General features: G+C 38.3%; 2 protein-coding genes across 4 annotated transcripts; both read left to right on the top strand.

Annotated features, from left to right (window-relative positions):
* Positions 1–1,234: 1,234 nt before the first annotated feature.
* On the top strand, positions 1,235–7,819 carry LOC146134723 (protein henna-like). Of its 2 annotated transcripts, XM_083396020.1 has the most exons (13): positions 1,235–1,310; positions 1,805–1,903; positions 2,556–2,739; positions 3,238–3,276; positions 4,401–4,489; positions 4,820–4,887; positions 5,152–5,202; positions 5,355–5,500; positions 5,561–5,696; positions 5,942–6,068; positions 6,908–7,063; positions 7,174–7,363; positions 7,508–7,819. In XM_083396020.1, the coding sequence occupies exons 1-13, from the start codon at positions 1,281–1,283 to the stop codon at positions 7,549–7,551; spliced, it is 1,359 nt and encodes a 452-aa protein (XP_083252146.1). In that variant the 5' UTR covers positions 1,235–1,280; the 3' UTR covers positions 7,552–7,819. The 2 variants fall into 2 exon arrangements, with proteins under 2 accessions (XP_083252146.1, XP_083252147.1); XM_083396021.1 differs by lacking the exon at positions 3,238–3,276.
* Positions 7,820–10,096: 2,277 nt separating this feature from the next.
* LOC146134722 (ADP-ribosylation factor GTPase-activating protein 3-like) lies at positions 10,097–17,610 on the top strand. 2 transcript variants are annotated; one of them, XM_083395304.1, is made up of 14 exons: positions 10,097–10,200; positions 10,277–10,395; positions 10,724–10,934; positions 11,186–11,381; positions 11,838–11,942; positions 12,081–12,539; positions 13,372–13,498; positions 13,673–13,826; positions 13,885–14,090; positions 14,348–14,462; positions 15,855–15,881; positions 16,321–16,394; positions 16,496–16,628; positions 16,707–17,610. In XM_083395304.1, the coding sequence occupies exons 1-14, from the start codon at positions 10,132–10,134 to the stop codon at positions 16,716–16,718; spliced, it is 2,007 nt and encodes a 668-aa protein (XP_083251430.1). In that variant the 5' UTR covers positions 10,097–10,131; the 3' UTR covers positions 16,719–17,610. The 2 variants fall into 2 exon arrangements, with proteins under 2 accessions (XP_083251430.1, XP_083251431.1); XM_083395305.1 differs by lacking the exon at positions 15,855–15,881.
* The last annotated feature ends 173 nt before the right edge of the window (positions 17,611–17,783 follow it).

Here is a 17,783-nt window from a genome sequence, read left to right as displayed (position 1 = left end):
GAAGCGAAATTTCCAGCGATATTGGCGCCGTCCAAATTACATCCAATCATGACAGCAACGCCTACTTTTTCAGCCAATCAGAAGCGAGCTGTTGTTGGGTTGTGATTTATGCGTTCAGAGTTTGTTTTGTCACAAGCTGCTGAAGTTTGGAGGAGATTCCAACATTCGGCACGGACAGAATTAGTCGCAAAAAGCAAGTTGATCAGTTGGGCAAAAGTGAGAGAGATTATTTGTTGTTAGATGTTATCAACAAACCGATTTTAAATGTTTAAGATCGAAGCCGAGGTTTGATTTCTGTTATTGATCGTTTAATGCTTAATTTCGCCATCAAACAAAAAGTTGAACACGCTTTTTGTTGTTTATGTGTTCAATCCTCTGTGAGTACAGTTTTCTCGATTATGTTGCTTCTTATTCCACCAACACAACGTTGTAGCGTGATGCATTGTGGCGTGGAAACATACAACAATGCAGCTTGTGACGTCATAGAACGTGCATCCGGTTTACAATCGCGTCGATCGCATTCGGTCAGTGGTGGTGTAAAAGTCTAAGTAGCATTGACTAGGAGGCATAAGGCTAAAATAAGCTTAGCTCGAATTAAGTTGAAATAATCTGGTGAAATTAATTGATCTTACCTCAAATAACATTGAGCAGTGATTTGTTGAAGTTGTGTTTGCGGAGGTTGTCATCATCGCGCGATCGAGAGGTGCTTCGAGCGTCCTTTGTTTGCACAGAATCGCGTTTGTCTGACGCGATGCAAACCTCATTAGCGGGCGCAATGCGTTTGCTCGTGCGGCTGGAACGAACAGAATCTAGCCTAGTTTAGCACATTTCGCGATTGAATAATTAAAGCAGTGTGATGAAATAAGTTTGTAACTAAACTATTTATAACCTAACGAGTTGTTTTTAGTTGGTTACATAGATTTCGTTAAAGTAGAACGGTTTTTATCGAGTCCAATGTCAGCAGCAAATAAACAAGGGCAGCAGTTATTTGTGAATGTCTGTTTGTTCAGCAACTAAATGTGATTTACAACTTTTGCTCTCCAAGGTTTCAACTAATATTGAACAAAGGTCATGACCTTAGCTTTATGTCGTCACTAAAACGTCACAATCCTTGTAACTTGTCGCTTTGCTGCTATTGAGAACATCAAAGCCAAGCTTCCGCGTTGTACAGTTACGTCACAAATGTGACTCATCGCGCGTTGTTATTTAATCTTGCGTCATTTAATTGTTTCAGATTATTTTCCACAAAACAAGGTTAAGTGAGTGAATTGTGATTAAAGATGGACGGAGCAAGCACAGCAGAGAAACAGGTTTGTTGGTTTGTGGGAAAAATAAATGATATATATTACAACTTCGCAAGTGACGTCATAACGTGACGAACTGCGCTTACATTAAACTGAAATTACGTCTAAAGCGAGATTTCGCTAAAATCTGGTGTAAGTTGTTTGAAAAGAAATGTGTCAGCGACAATGGATTGATCGCAAATATGTTTAAGACTTACTTCAACAGCAAGAACATATTAACTATTAGGAAATATAGTCACGACAGCCGTCACATAGAAAAGGCGTATGAAACAAATTCTACATAGCGACAATTTTATCGTTTTCTACAAGTTGCCAAGGACTGTTATAATTTCAATAGTATGTTTAGTTTGGCATATACAGTAGAAAAAAACACGTGGCGAATTTTTGTCCAATTGAAATAACGAAAGACTCCACTAAAGTTTATCATTCAATTAAAGTCACGGCTACCGACACAGTTTTATCATTGCCAAGCCATGAACAATACAGTTGTAATGTTGCAGAGCTCATACGTTGAGGACGCGACCGACATAAGGACTTCGCTCATGTTCTCGGTCAAAGAAGGAGTTGGTTCACTCGCTCAAGCTCTCAAGGTCTTCAAGGTAACAACTTAAACAACTCCCGTCGCACAAGTCAGTGGGTTTAAGTGACAAAAAGGGGACTCGATACTTTCGTGCGTAACTTTGACCGAGATTTTGCTGCAAACATTACTTATTTATTGTGGTTTTATCTCCTGACATAGGGTCAATGCTTTTAAGTTAATGGATTACGGTTGTTGTACACGTATGATGTAAGTGAACGTATCTTTTATTAACTGCATGTGGAATTGTATTTCCCCTTTTATATTAAGTAGTTTTACGAACAAGATGCAGCAGGCAACGGTGCTATGGTCGTTTCTCGACTCGCTCCCCTCTGAGCCTGTGTAGCTCAGTTGGTACAGCCAGTGTCCCGGTATGACCGAGGTCGAGAGTTCGAATCTCACCATAGGCTACTAGTTTTTCTATGCTTGCCTTGCTTGTATGAAAATTGATGGACTGGTTTTAGTTAGGGTTAGTTCGTCTGCAAAAGGTTGCCGTAAAACTGTGATACACCAGATGACTTCAGGGCCAGACCACAGTTGTTGTACAATTATGTGCATGAACCTTCATTCAATTTTTTAATTGCGTAATTGAACTCGAGGAAGCTGAAATCTTGTACAAAGTTCAAGAAGCAATTTGCATCATGCGAAGATTCCAAGTATATTTTTGTGCGCAGAAAAACGGGGTGAATTTGACCTTCATCGAGTCGCGAGTTTCCCAAAGCAGGAAGGACCGCTACGAATTCGTCATCACGTGCGAAAACGTCAACGGACACATGAATGACGTCATCAACCAGCTGAAGAGTGAGATGGGTAGTGACGTATTGCTGCTCACCAGCGACAAGAAGCAAAAGGACGGCAGTGAGTGAACATTTAAAGTTTAACCTTCACTCGTTGAAATAAATATTTTGTATAAAGTCGAAAGTGAACGAGTTTTGAGTTAGGACTTGGTTCCCTTTTTATGACATCTCAATTATTGGGTTTAGTAGCAACCAGATTTACTTTTAAAGAATGCAATTTCCACATGTAACGTAACAGTTCCCAGCAAAAACACTTTTGTTTTATGCCATCAGTGTAAAAGCAATAAACACGTAGTAAGAACACATTTGATTTTACACTAATGCTTGCGTGAGTGCATAGACATAATTGAATTTTAACGAAATGTTATGGCTATTTATTTTTTTGAAACTGTTTTATCATTTATAAAAGCGGTTTTTCTTACACGCAATTATCCAAGATGTTGCCTTGTCCTAAAATCACCACTACAGCATTTGTAAACCAAGTGGAGAATGTTCAATTTTCTTTAAAACATCACTTCCTCCTATTAAGCAACAGAATATAACCTTAAGTTCACTCTAGTTGGTTTTGGTGACAACTTACCTTCGAAGGTGTTCAGCGGTGAGGCGCACGTATATGCACTTTGCATGGATTTGAACATAATGAACCACAGTGTTTGTTAAACTGCTTTCCAAAGCTAACCTCGATTCGCTACAAGGTTACTGTTCCAGGGTATTTCTTCCAGACTTGGGCGGTTTGCCCAAAACGGGATTTTAACCCCGTCGCCAAGGGTCACTTGGGGTCGCCAAGGGTACCTTGGGGTCGCCAAAGGTCACTTGGGCTCACCAAGGGTCACTTGGGGTAATCATCAAATTTATAAACCACAACGTTTAACACGAGATTAAGAATCAGTGGAATTTAAAACCACAAACCTGGAATTACAACAAGAAACGTATCTCGAAACAACAGTTAAAATATTTACGGCAGAAAGCAGTTTACGACTAATGATAAAGCTGTTCCGAAATTTAACACAGTTTTTTCAAATCGCTATTGAATTATGTTTCTTTCTGACATTCATCAAAGAATCGATGGAAAAGCTTTCTGTGTTTTATTTTGTGCTCAACCAAGCATGACGAATATATTGTGATATGCATTGTTGCGTATGAGCTTTACTTAATTGGCTTGCCGCAAAATATTAGCAGCTGATGTAATTAATGCTTTGTATATTGTAAGATTGTGTTGCGCATACAAACAAGTTGAAATTAATCATTCACCCCTATCTGTTGGCTCACCCTTGCACCAATCCATTCACCCTGGGTTGAACCTTTCAACAGTTTAAGAAACGCTGCCCCAGGTGTTACCGAGGGGGATTCCCAACAGGGGGTTCCCAAAAGGGGTGGGCAATTCTGTCAACAGGGGCTTTAAAAGAAATGTTTAAATTATCCTCGTGCTTACAAAATGCCACCATGACTTGCAATTCTCGTGGCAGCACGACTTCCAGTAATTTGTTTTTTTGCATGTTCACGAACATTCACTTGGAACCAATAATTTGTCGGAACCAAGATAATCGCCAGCAATTAGTTGAAGCATGTCCTCAATTATAACAAGCTTCATTATTTTCTAACAACGCCAAATATTTATTAAGTTTAATATTGTCGGTTGAATAAATAGTGTTATTTGTTATATTGTTTATCTCTTGTTTGCCAGTTATTCTGTCACATCTTTAACCCCTTTATATTTCCCAGCTCCTTGGTTTCCACAAAGAATCGAAGATTTGGATCGGTTTGCAAACCAGATTTTATCCTACGGGTCAGAACTCGACTCGGATCACCCGGTGAGCATTTGTTTGTGGGTCAAAATATATCTGATATTTGAAGAATAGCTTTGTTTGAAAGGGATTTTAAATTGCAGACCTGTCATAAATATAAGGTTTAAAGTTGAATACCGATTGGAATTAGTAAGAAAAGTTGTAAAAGTGTTTCAATCGTCATTAACCATCACTAACAGTCAGTCAATAGCGCAGAACATGTTAGCACTTTTGTTTCCAAGCGCAAACAGATCTACCCGATACAAGTGAAACTGATTAAATATATTTTTTTTGTTAACTCATGTCACATTTAACTTTGACACAAAGTTTACCGCGAGTTAATTGCGTTAATTGCAGGGTTTCACTGATGAAGTTTACAGGAAGCGAAGGAAGCAATTCGCTGACATCGCATTCAACTATAAGCAGTAAGACATTTTTGTTGTCATCATCTCATTTTTCATTAGCACTTTTTATAGGAAGCGTCATTGATTACGTTTAAATATGTAACTGTCCTAAAAAGTGAATTTTGTTTTATTATTTGAAAGTTTTATCAAAATTTAAATCAATTTGCTGCTACCTTTAAAACCAGGCCTTTTTTTTCAAACACCTAAATATATAGTCAAGTTTGTCTACGTCATAATGCTAGTGACGTCTTGGCTATAATGTATAATGAAGCGTGGTATTTTTAGCGGTCAGCCGATCCCGAAGGTGACCTACACTGACGTGGAACTTGAGACTTGGTGAGGAAATTAACATTTGCAGCATTTGTGCTTTAAACTAAAGGTTTAAGAGAACTTCACTTAAGCGCACTTTTATTAAAGCGGGCAACATTGTTGTTATTTATGGTTGCTGGTGTATTTATTAATAGTGTAGTTATTGTGTTTTATTCCAGGGACACAATTTTCAGCAAGTTGAAGAATCTTTTCCCGACCCACGCCTGTTCCGAGTTTAACAGGGTATTCCCCTTATTAGAGGCAAATTGCGGTTTCAAGTTAGGGAATATCCCACAACTCGAAGACATCTCTCAGTTCTTACAAAGTAAGAAGCTTACAAATACATTATAGTTACGTCACAGTCATTAACCCCTTAACCCCCTAGAAACTACCGGGTTCCGGCTTCGGCCCGTGGCAGGCCTTCTCTCGTCACGTGACTTCCTGGCCGGCCTGGCGTTCCGAGTCTTCCATTCCACTCAATATATTCGCCACCATTCAAAGCCACTCTACACCCCTGAACCGTAAGTGTTTGTGTGTGTGTGTGTTGTGTTTGCGCGTGTATGTTTGTTTGTGTGTGTATCTGTGTGTTTGTTTGTGTGTGTGTGTATGTGTGTGTGCTTGTGTGTGTTTGTGTGTGTGTGTGTGTTTGTTTGTTTGTTTGTGTGTAGGTGTTTGTGTGTGTCTGTGTTATTGTGTGTTTGTAAGTAAGTGTGTTAGAGTGTTTGTACAACGACAAACCAGTAAGTTTTTTGTCTTGTTGTTTCAGCGATATCTGCCACGAGCTGATAGGTCATGTGCCTTTGCTTGCTGATCCAACCTTCGCTCAGTTCTCGCAAGAAATCGGTCTCGTTTCACTCGGGGCACCAGATGATTGGATCGAGAAACTCGCCACCGTGAGTAAAAGTGCTACTGGTTTTTATGTTTTTAATCTTACTGGTTCTTATGGTGTTTTACTGCTACTGTTTTTTATGTTTTTAGTGCTACTGGTTCATATTGTGTTTTGATGCTAATGGTTCTTATGGTAAAAGACTACTGGTTCTTATGGTGTTTTTAGTGCTACTGGTTCTTATGGTGTTTTTAGTGCTACTGGTTCTTATGGTGTTTTTAGTGCTACTAGTGTTTATGGTGTTTTGGCGCTACTGGTTTTTATGTTTTTGGTGCCACTGGTTCTTATGTTTTCAGAGCTTCTGGTTCTTATGGTGTTGTTAGTGCTACTGGTGTTTATAATGTTTTTAGTGCTACTGGTGTTTATGGTGTTTATAGTGCTACTGGTGTTTATAGTGTTTTAGTGCTACTGGTGTTTATGGTGTTTTTAGTGCTACTGGTTCTTATGTTTTTAGTGCTACTGCTTCTTATGGTTTTTTTAGTGCTACTGGTTCTTATGGTGTTTTTAGTGCTACTGGTTCTTATGGTGTTTTAGTGCTACTGGTTCTTATGTTTTTAGTGCCACTGGTTCTTATGGTGTTTTTAGTGCTACTGGTGTTTATGGTGTTTTTAGTGCTTCTGGTGTTTATGGTGTTTTTAGTGCTACTGGTGTTTATGGTGTTTTAGTGCTACTGGTTCTTATGGTGTTTTTAGTGCTACTAGTTCTTATGGTGTTTTAGTGCTACTGGTTCTTATGTTTTTAGTGCTACTGGTTCTTATGGTGCTTTTAGTGCTACTGGTGTTTATGGTGTTTTTAGTCCTACTGGTGTTTATGGTGTTTTTAGTCCTACTGGTTCTTTGTTTTTAGTGCTACTGGTTCACTGTTGAGTTCGGCGTCTGCCGCCAGAAGGGCGAGTTGAAAGCTTACGGAGCTGGTCTTTTGTCGTCGTTTGGTGAACTCCAGTATTGTCTCTCCGGGAAACCTGAACTTCGCGAGTTCGAACCACTCAAAACTGCCATCCAGGTGAGACAAATATCACACAGTTTAACAACAATACGAAAAGTTTAACTTTTAGATGTACTTGGCTCTATCTGCAAATTTAAACCTTTGATTCGGATAACGTTTTGCGGCAGAAATACCCGATCACGGAATACCAGCCGGTGTACTTTGTTGCCGAGAGCTTTGAGACGGCCAAGAACAAAATGCAATCTTTATGCGCGAAGATCCCGAGGCCGTTCGCTGTTCGCTACAACCCTTACACGCAGTCTGTGGAGGTGCTGGACAGCAAGGATAAGCTGCTTTCGCTTGCCAACTGCATGCACGGTGAGTCAAACATTCAAGTCAAGTCTGGTCAAGCTTATCTTCTTAAAGGCAGAACTTATGTAGCACTGGGCTTCATTTTTGATTGTCAAGTTGTTGTTTTTTTTTATAGTCAATAATGTAACAATAATATATTTGTGTTTTCAGGTGATTTTAACGTTTTGAGGGAAGCCGTGGCCAGAATTGAATAAGGTGTTCCAAGAAGTTTGTAAATAGATCAAAAGTTTTATTCGCAAACCATCCATAATGCTTTTTTAAGGTTGTTCGTTAGAATAGACATGAACAATGCATTTTAATGGATTCAAATTTTTTTCGACTAATGTATTGAAGGGTTTCTGTCTCAACCTTTAAAATGTATAAACATACTTCACGATTAATTTTTCGCTTTGTTTGCTTGCTTTCTTATGCATCTTAGATCTATGCTTTTGTTGTGGTTGAAATGAAGTTAGTTGCTGCTTTTTTGCGCCATTTTAAATAAAAAAACAAACAAAAAGTATTTATTTTAGTTTTTAGTGGACTTTTGCGAGACATTTTTCTCATTACAAAATATTTATAAAGTTTGATTTTATTGAAGCAAAAGAAAAATCCTCACCCAAACATTATTTCTTCTTATTAAATACAGCAAGACTGGTTAAAATTTTCCGAAAACATTAGAAGTAACGCACTGGCCTAAAAAAACGTACACTGCTTGATGTAATGGGGTTAATTTATTGGAATTGTGTCATTGAAGTAAGCTAGAAATATTGGTTAAAATACTATGACTTCGTAAAATATTGGCAATAATTGTTTTTTAGCCGTTCATGGCCTTTGCAGTTTATTTAACTGGACATAAGTTCTTGCAATATTAAAATTAGCCTATAATGCAAAAATGTCGTAAATCAATGATACCTACTAAAATCTTTTAATTTCCAAAGATGGTGTTGTTGCTTAAGGACAGGGTTAATAATAAACATTTCTGATTTCTTTTTGCAAGATTTCGATGATGTTCGACTAAAAATATGGCTCGGCCGTTCAAACATCTACAGCTAAAAGTAACATTTTTAGAAAACTATTTGTTCATCTTTTTTTAATGTTTAGAATCACTTTAAGCAAGTTTGGTTTGCGGCGATGTTACACGAAACTGTTTCGTTTCTTTATATGGTTTATAAAATGCAATCTAAAAATGTTTAAAGACGGCTTAACATTTGTTTTATTTGTGGTTATTACTTAATAAAAACATTTTCATACCATAAGCGAATATCATTCTCAATTTTATGCTTTTGTGGCTTTTTAAAGTTTTATTTTTACGTTTGTTGTGCTTTTTAAAGTTTTATTTTTACGTTTGTTGTGCTTTTTAAAGTTTAACGCAAAAAGTGTCGGGAAGGCAATATATATTAAACGGCCGGTTACCATTATTTTTGGGAGACGTGTAGACAAATATTTCTTTTAGGACAGAACTTTACAAAAAATAATACAGCAAGAAATACAGGAAAAAACTACTTTAAACGGAAGAAATTGTTTTGCAGAGAAAATAAAATGTATCCATTTTTGTGTTTAAAATTTCTTTAGACTCAAAATCATAACTTGAATTGAATAATTATTCAAAGAAGTTGCAGTTAGAAGGAAAAATATCAGCTGACTAAAGTTTTTAACTGAAAGAAACATAATTTTTATTTTACGCATTTTAATACTTTAATAAATATAAAGCTTGTAGGGAACTTAAGTAGTTCTTCTTTGAACTAAAGGTTACTGTAATAAAACAATCTGCGCTGGTCTAAAATCCTACCACAACTGTAGCACAAGAGCAACTATCTACTGAGTGGATTGTCTTTGCTTAGAGTACAAGAAGTTAAGGACAGGTATTCTAGCGGCCTGCTCCTTTGGAGTCGGATTAAGAACTTGTAAGAGACTTAGGCAGCCGTCGGCCCTCGTCTATAGGGTCAGCAGCCTTCTTATAGCTCCCAACAAACCCTCTACGCTTCAACAACTATTAATGAAATTGGGTTAGGGTGCGGTTTAGTGTTTAAATGGGTCAAGCATATTATTGTTAAATAATAATACTTGACCCACCCTCACCCAAACGCTAACCCTAATCCATATATTGTGTGTTGATGTAATAATTGCTGAACGCCGTATTAGGATTATTCTAGATAAGCGCCAAACTATTAAATTTAAAAATTTATTTAGTAGTTTTAAAATCCATCCAACTAAATATTCTTTTGTCATTTTTGTAAATTAATTAGCTTGTTATAGCAGTAAAGAGATGGTTCCAAAGAGTTTTCTATAAATCCAATTTTGTTAGATTTAATTTTAATTAAAAGTGTATATAAACAGGTTTAACTGATGTGGCCTTCGTATCACTGATGATGGCATGAGCATTTGCCGAAACGTTTGAACAATAAAGCATGTTGCTTTTTATGTCTATTTGGGCCGTTATTTTCACCATTAATTTAATTAATGTCCTAGTTTTTTCTTCATATAAGCCAATCTGCTGGAAAGTTTGGCAGATCTTTACAAGATCCCATTTCCATGCATGTCCATTTTCCATGCAAGGAAATAGGGGTGCTGGGTCGGACCAAAGGTTAAAATCGCTTTGCTTGTTGATTGACAACAGAATGTCTTAACACTAAACGTTTTATATTACTCTTGTTCAGATATGAAACATAAATCAACATTTATTATCATAAAGCTAATCAAATTTCAACAACTCTCGAGTTCAACATAAAGACTTTAACAGCTAATATATTTTTAACTTACAGATTTAGCGTTAATATTTTACCTTTGCTTAAACCATGACCCATCCCCCAATTGAAGATATTAAGACGATTTTTAAGCGGTTACGATCAACAAAGACGAACAAGGTTTGATCACTTAATAGTAATTTTCTTTATTAAATGCTTTTCATTAAAGGGTATATCACTCTAATGTTGCTCATAGACATGTTTCGACTGTGGAGCGAAGAACCCGACTTGGGCGAGCATCACATATGGAGTTTTTCTCTGCATTGATTGTTCTGGTGTTCATCGTTCACTCGGCGTGCATCTCACTTTTATCAGGTAACCCCTAGTTATACTTTAGGTTTGTAGTTATTGCACAATAAATGTAAATTACCCCATGCATTTAACAAATTGTTGAGGGAGAAAATGTTCTCAACATTTTAATAGTAAAATTATTTTCAACAAATTTTGTTTCAAGGCGATATGTGTAGTGTTATCTGGCCTTTTGTATCTTTCTGGCCAGGAATAATGACATACATTAGTAGATTGTTGCATCCATGGTTGTATGCAGTTAGTACTATTTTCACCTGGTGAAGCACTTAGCCTGTTTACTTTGTACAAAGTCTCACTACTTAGTGTTTGATGGTCAGTATCCCATTTTGTTCAGGTCGGTTGAGTTGGACCAGAAGTGGACTTGGGATCAGCTCCGCTCGATGCAGGTCGGTGGAAACGCATCGGCCCGGGCTTTCTTCAGATCTCACGGTTGTTCGATGACGTCAGATGACTTACAAGCAAAATACAACAGTCGTGCTGCCGTGCTTTACAAGGGAAAACTCAGCACTTTGGCTCAAGAAGCGATGAAGAAATATGGAACTTCGGTGATTATTTTATTTCTTTAATAGTACTATATGTGGGATTAAAAAGCACAAAAATTATGATTCTTCTTTATAGATTTAAAATAGGAATTTTTCCCAAAATTCTATTGCAGTATTTTGATTTTGTTTTTACTTATAAAAGTAACAACAAATTCGAAATAAAATTCCATGGTTTTAGTTTAAAGTGCAATATGTTACTTGTACTGTAATCAGTAGCAGACTGGCTTGTTCATTGATTGATTATAATGTTCCAGGTCTTGCACTTGCCCACAGTACACGGCGACCAAACCCACAGTAACCATAGCAACAACACTGCAGAGGATGATTTCTTTACAAAGTACAGCGGGAGTTCGTTGTCGTCGGCTGCAAAACTAAGTTCAAACGGTGTCGGTAGTTCGCTTAAGAGTGTGTCGTCGTCACCGGCAATAATGTCGCTTAAAACTGAGCAAGGTGTGCCCACTCTACATAATAGCATATTGTGCTTCCACTTACTAACCAGGGCTGGGGAGCCACCGTAAAATATCAGGCAATTATTAAATGGCTCCAGCCCCGGAGTAGTAAAACTCATATCCTTTGGCTCCGGCTCCAGCTCCGGAGCCACCAGTCACTTATTCAATGGCAAGTTTTAAACACTGCTTTTGGCTAACTAACATTGGAGATTGAACAAAATATATTTCTTAGCTTTAGCACCACAAATTGAAAAATGGCTCCAGCTCCACAAAAATAATAAAAATGGCTCCGGCTCCAGCTCCACAAAAATAATAACAATGGCTCCGGCTCTGGCTCCAGAGAAAATGCTTAGCTCCGGGCTCCAGCTCCGGCTCCCCAGCCCTGTTACCAACTAAAGCTACTTGATTGAGACCAAATAGTTGTTCGGTAATTTACAACCTTTTGTTGTATTTCCAGATGCACTTACAAAAAAAGAGAATGATTTCTTTGACAAGTTTACTTCGCAAAAGTCAACTTCTCTTAAGACTTCACCAGAAGTCAACAAAAAGCCAAAACCCAAAGGTAAGGCCAATTTAAATACATGTTTTGATGCATTTGTGATGTACAGACATTAAATAAATAGCTTAATGCAGTTTTAATTGGTGACAGATAGATGGTAAATATTAAGTTTTATCTTTTTTATCGTTGTTTTTGTTGCAGAAACTGCTGTGTCGTCCTCTCGAGCGGGCCCAAGCATCGACTCAGCACTTTCAAGTTGGAGCAGCCCGTTAAACGACGCACAGACGCTTTCCAAACCCGACTCATCGAATGTGCTTTCCCCGAACACGACCAAGTCAAAGGAAGATGAGTTCTTTAGTTCCATGGGCTTTGGTTCCCAAGCAAAGCAGGACGAAGATGTGAAAGTTGATCGGACGCAACAAGCTTATGCTGAAGTTGAACAAGCAACCGACCACAATGCTGCTTCCGATGTTTCAGACGAATGGCCCGACTTGGAGCAAGAACAAAATGTTCCGTCAGACAAACAACAACCGTCTGCGGCTCCCTCTAGTGTCAACTCATCTGTGCTGCCACCTAGTGCTAGCTCACCTAGTGTGGTTAGTTTGGCGACATCCTCGAACACCAACAAACAATCAAGTATGATGCTTAAGAAAAAGAAAGGTTAGTCTTCAACTTTTTTCCCTTGTTAATACTTTGTAAACCTTTTTACAATATCCAGGGTGGAAGTCCCGTGTATTTATCCATTTTTATTAGTTTGTTTTATGCCAAGCTCTAAACAAACTCAATTATTTATTTATACCTAGGTAAATGAAACTTACATACACATCATGAACAACAACTGTGATCTTGCCCGACCAGAAGTCATATTATAGTTCACCGGTCACAGTACACCCTTTAAGAGACTAACCCGCTGTAGTACGATACGAGTGCTGTTACAGTCGTACACATATGTGTTTTATTGACTAAATAACGGTACATACCATCTGTTGGTGACGTAAATATGAATTTAGTGCAAGCAACGGTGCTATGGTTGTTTCTTAACTTGCTCCCTCTGAGTCTGTGTAGCTCAGTTGGTAGAGCAACGGTCCCGTCTTGACCGGAGGTCGTGAGTTCGAACCTCACTGCAGGCTTGTTTTAGGAACAGGATGCAGCAGGCAACGGTGCAATGGTTGTTTCTCGACTTGCTCCCCTCTGAGTCTGTGTAGCTCAGTTGGTAGAGCAACGGTCCCGTCTTGACCGGAGGTCGTGAGTTCGAACCTCACTGCAGGCTTGTTTTAGGAACAGGATGCAGCAGGCAACGGTGTTATGGTTGTTTCTCGACTTGCTCCCCTATGAGCCTGTGTAGTTCAGTTGAAAGAGACGACCAAGGTTGTGAGTTCGAACCTCACCACAGACTAGTTTTAACCTGACCTTGCTTCCATAAATGATTGACTGAGATAATCTCTTAAATGCTCCCTGTGTACCGAGGCATTAATACAAATCTTGTTTAAAGGCTCAGCAGCAAAGAAAGGTGGATTTGGAGCGCAAAAGGTGAAGACAAATTTCCAGCAGCTGGAAGATAGCGCAAAGAAATGTGAAGGAATGCAAGTTCAAGCTCCACAAGCTGCTAACAAAGAAGCGTAAGCACAAACTGGCCGTGGCTGATGCACTAAACAATAAAACCCCACAAAGAATAAAATTTAAATGTGCATCGTTGTACAGTATAACATATAACTTATACTAGTGACCAGCAGTCGCCCGTTATGTTTATATTGAGCTAATCGTTCTCCAAATAAGTGAGAAGCACATTACAGGCAACTCTCCACTCGACTCTCATACTCGGACCCCAGGAAGAAGTCGAAGAGTTCGCCGATCAGCAAAGAGCAGAGCGAGGTTGCTGAGAGGCTTGGGATGGGAACGCGAGGTGCAGACGTCGCTCACACCGCTTCCATATCAACTATCGAACAGGTGAGTGCTGGCTGTTGCCACTGAGATATGCACAGAACCTAACCTTGGTTGACCTTAGGTTGACCCCGAAGGTCGAAGGTCGCGACGGAATGGTGGGCAACGCAAAAACCGATACCTCGACTTCGACACGAGTAGCAGTGATGAAGATGAGACAAACGGATTCTTTGTTGTGAAGAAATCGCCGTCGTACCTCCAGGACCTCAAAAAAGAATATCCTAATCTATCGAACGACCGAAGAAAAAATGATGATTTGTATGGATCAAGGTGAGTAGGGCTGCTATACTCTACAAAATCATTTAAATGACGGTTAATTCAAACTTTAGTTTCATGAGACCGGTAAATATTTATATTAAATAACAACATAGGTTTAAAATATATGTTTTTAATTCAGTTTTGGAACTTTATGTTATTGTTTGTGTTGTTAACCCAAAGGAAAATCTTTTAAAGACAATTTTTTCAAAGCAATAAAATAAAGTAATCATTATCTGCTAGTTTTCCCAAATGTATTTTGTTGCTTATAGGCCGAAACGACCTGAATCGTTGTCAACAGAAATGAGTTCGGAAATGAAAGATAAGTTGAAAGGAGCAACCTCGATTTCGTCCGACATGTTCAAAGACAACTCTGCTTCGTTGGAGGTAAGACAGCAGGTTTAATATGGACTTTGTTGGCTGCTTAGGACCTGGATATGTCACTTCACACTTAGGTTGGATACTTAGGACTTGTCACTTACCACTTAAGTTGGTTATGTCACTTAACACTTAAGTTGGCTGCTTAGGACTTGGTTATGTCACTTACCACTTAAGTTGGTTACGTCACTTAACACTTAAGTTGGTTACGTCACTTAACACTTAAGTTGGCTTCTTAGGACTTGGTTATGTCACTTAACACTTAGAGGACTTGTCACTTACCACTTAAGTTGGCTGCTTAGGACTTGGATATGTCACTTACCACTTAAGTTGGTTATGCCACTTAACACTTAAGTTGGCTGCTTAGGACTTGGTTATGTCACTTAACACTTAGGTTGGTTATGCCACTTAACACTTAAGTTGGCTGCTTAGGACTTGGTTATGTCACTTAACACTTAGGTTGGATACTTAGGACTTGTCACTTACCACTTAAGTTGAATATGTCACTTACCACTTAAGTTGGCTGCTTAGGACTTGGTTATGTCACTTAGCACTTAGGTTGGATACTTAGGACTTGTCACTTACCACTTAAGTTGAATATGTCACTTACCACTTAAGTTGGCTGCTTAGGACTTGGTTATGTCACTTACCACTTAAGTTGGTTATGCCACTTAACACTTAAGTTGGCTGCTTAGGACTTGGTTATGTCACTTAACACTTAGGTTGGATACTTAGGACTTGGTTATGTCACTTAACACTTAGGTTGGATACTTAGGACTTGGTTATGTCACTTAACACTTAAGTTGGCTGCTTAGGACCTGGATATGTCACTTACCGTTTAAGTTGGATATGTCACTTACCACTTAAGTTGAATGGTGAAAATAACGGCCCAAATAGACGTTAAAAGCGACATGCTTTATTTTCAAACGTTTCGGCAATTTCTAATGCCATCATCAGTGATATCACTTTTAACGTCCATTTGGGCCATTATTTTCACCATTACACTTAAGTTGGTTATGTCACTTACCACTTAAGTTGGATATGTCACTTGCCACTTGAGTTGGCTGCTTAGGACTTGGTTATGTCACTTACCACTTAAGTTGAATATGTCACTTAACACTTAAGTTGGCTGCTTAGGACTTGGTTATGTCACTTACCACTTAAGTTGGCTGCTTAGGACTTCCTTACCACTTAAGTCGGTTGCTTAGGACTTGGATATAGTTCGCAAGCAGCCTGATAAATCCCACAGAAGGAGAATGACTGTTGCTGGGTTGGTAATCCCACCCACACTTGACCAGCAAGATATCGACAAGGTATTAAGTGTAGAGTTTTCAACCGTGCTTTGAAAACTTGTGGTAATGGGTGAAGGTTGTTTAATAAACCTGTAGTTTAACATCGCAGGTTTCATGGAGCGGCGACCGACCAAGGGTAGGCTAAAGCATGGTTTGCTGCCATCATTTTGTGCAAACATATGTTGCCTGCTATTTCTGTGTTGTGTTCACTGTTTCAGTTTGTCAATGCTATAAAAGAGATGTTATTCGATATTTTCGTTTGGTAAACGCTTACTTTGAGGAATTTAACATCGTTTTCAAATCTAGCATTGAAATGCATATTAAAGAAATAGTTTTGTAGCTTGTAGTCAAGGTGATAGAAATTATGGGGGTTTGTAAGTTTGTCGAAATGTTGAGGTCAAATTTCAAACTTGTTTCACCTCTAAGAGGATGCTACTGCCAAATTAAAGAAACAAGGTGTAATACAAAGATGTATATTTGCTCGAATGTTATTTACTTTTTTTAATGAATTTGATTAGAAATCTCTTAACTTTATGAGACAGACATTGAATCAATCGTGCTTTTTTCTTGTTTAGGCGCGATCTCGCTTGAACAAGTTCGAAGGCCACAATTCAATCAGCAGTGACGATTACTTCTCAAATGAAAGACGGTAACATTTAGTTTTAAGTTTTTTTGTTTATTGCGTGTTTAAACGTAACTTGTCGAACCCCATAAATATTTCCCCAATTATAACATTTCTCGATGTTCCAGCGACACCCACCGCTCTTCCGTACCCAACCTTCCCTCCCCACTTTCTACTGACATGACCCAACTAAAAGAGGGAGTGAAAAACATGGCTGGGAGACTCTCGTCTATGGCGAGTGACGTGTACAACGCTATTCCGGTGAGTTCTCACATTTAAGAGTGATGCCACGCAGCTTTTCCATCCCAGAGCCTAATTTATTTATTTTATTTAACTTAGATCAACCGCTAGGTGGAGCCTTCTCCTAAGCATCGAGGGGAATCCCCTACTTAACCAGGACCAAACTGATCAGTATATTTGTAAGAAAAGCAACACTTTATTTAAAAGCATGAGCTTTTTTTATTAACGTTCAGCCGTGTTGTTTTGTTTTTATTTTATATATATCGATAAACTTTCGAGTAGTGGATATTCGTGTCAATAGTGTTTGAATCAGAATACAATTTACTACAAACGCTGAACTTAAGTTTTCTTGAAATGTTTCGAAACATTTTGTGTCGTTATAGTGCAATTATAATTTTAGAAACATTGAAATGTACGTCATTGAAATGTGCTGCTGTAAATATTGTGCGAATAGGAAATAAGTCGACAAATAGCCGCAAGTTTTTACTTTTTATTTCGCGAGATGGAAAGCAAAACGTGATTTGGCGAAATAATGGTGACAAGAATCCTCGAATCAAAATATTGTAACGGCTTTCTGTTAAACCCGATTATTTCACTGGAATAATATTCACAGTATACTTGTTTCATTAAATGCCATGTTTTTGCCAAAAGAATTCGACAAATGTGTTGTCTGTACTGTTTGGTGCTTTTGGCTTGCATAGCGGTGTCGGATACTTTTATTTATTCCTGTGTAAAAACTTGCTTTGTGGTATTTTGTGCGAAGTTAGGAAACTTTTTGTGAACTTTGTGTTAACCGTTAACATCATTATTAAGTTATTTCTCATGACTTTCAACAATTTCGAATTTAACAATGATGTTTATTTTATGGGGTCTCAACCTGCAATGTGCAGCTCATTTACCTCTGTCTTTTCCAAATCTCTTTTTACTTGTGTCACTTTCAAGAAGGACATTTGTTGTGAATATGTACTTTGATAATTTATCCACGAGGTTTTGGGTGGCTGAAATAAACATTAAAACTAATTGTTTTTTCTCGTGATGGTCAGAGCGGTGTATGGGAAAAGTTACCTAAGCACACTTTGTTGTGTGTGTTTTACCAAACATGTTTCAGCTGACAACGCCCGAATACTCATACTATTTGACTTTCTATTGCAAAGCAGTGCCGGAAACCCGATTTAG

This window comes from Ascidiella aspersa, chromosome 8 (genome assembly GCF_963924565.1).
Source record: "Ascidiella aspersa chromosome 8, kaAscAspe10.2, whole genome shotgun sequence".
Taxonomy (NCBI): Eukaryota; Metazoa; Chordata; class Ascidiacea; order Phlebobranchia; family Ascidiidae; genus Ascidiella; species Ascidiella aspersa.
Note: the sequence above shows the minus strand (reverse complement) of the source record. Positions and strands in the feature narration are given on the sequence as shown.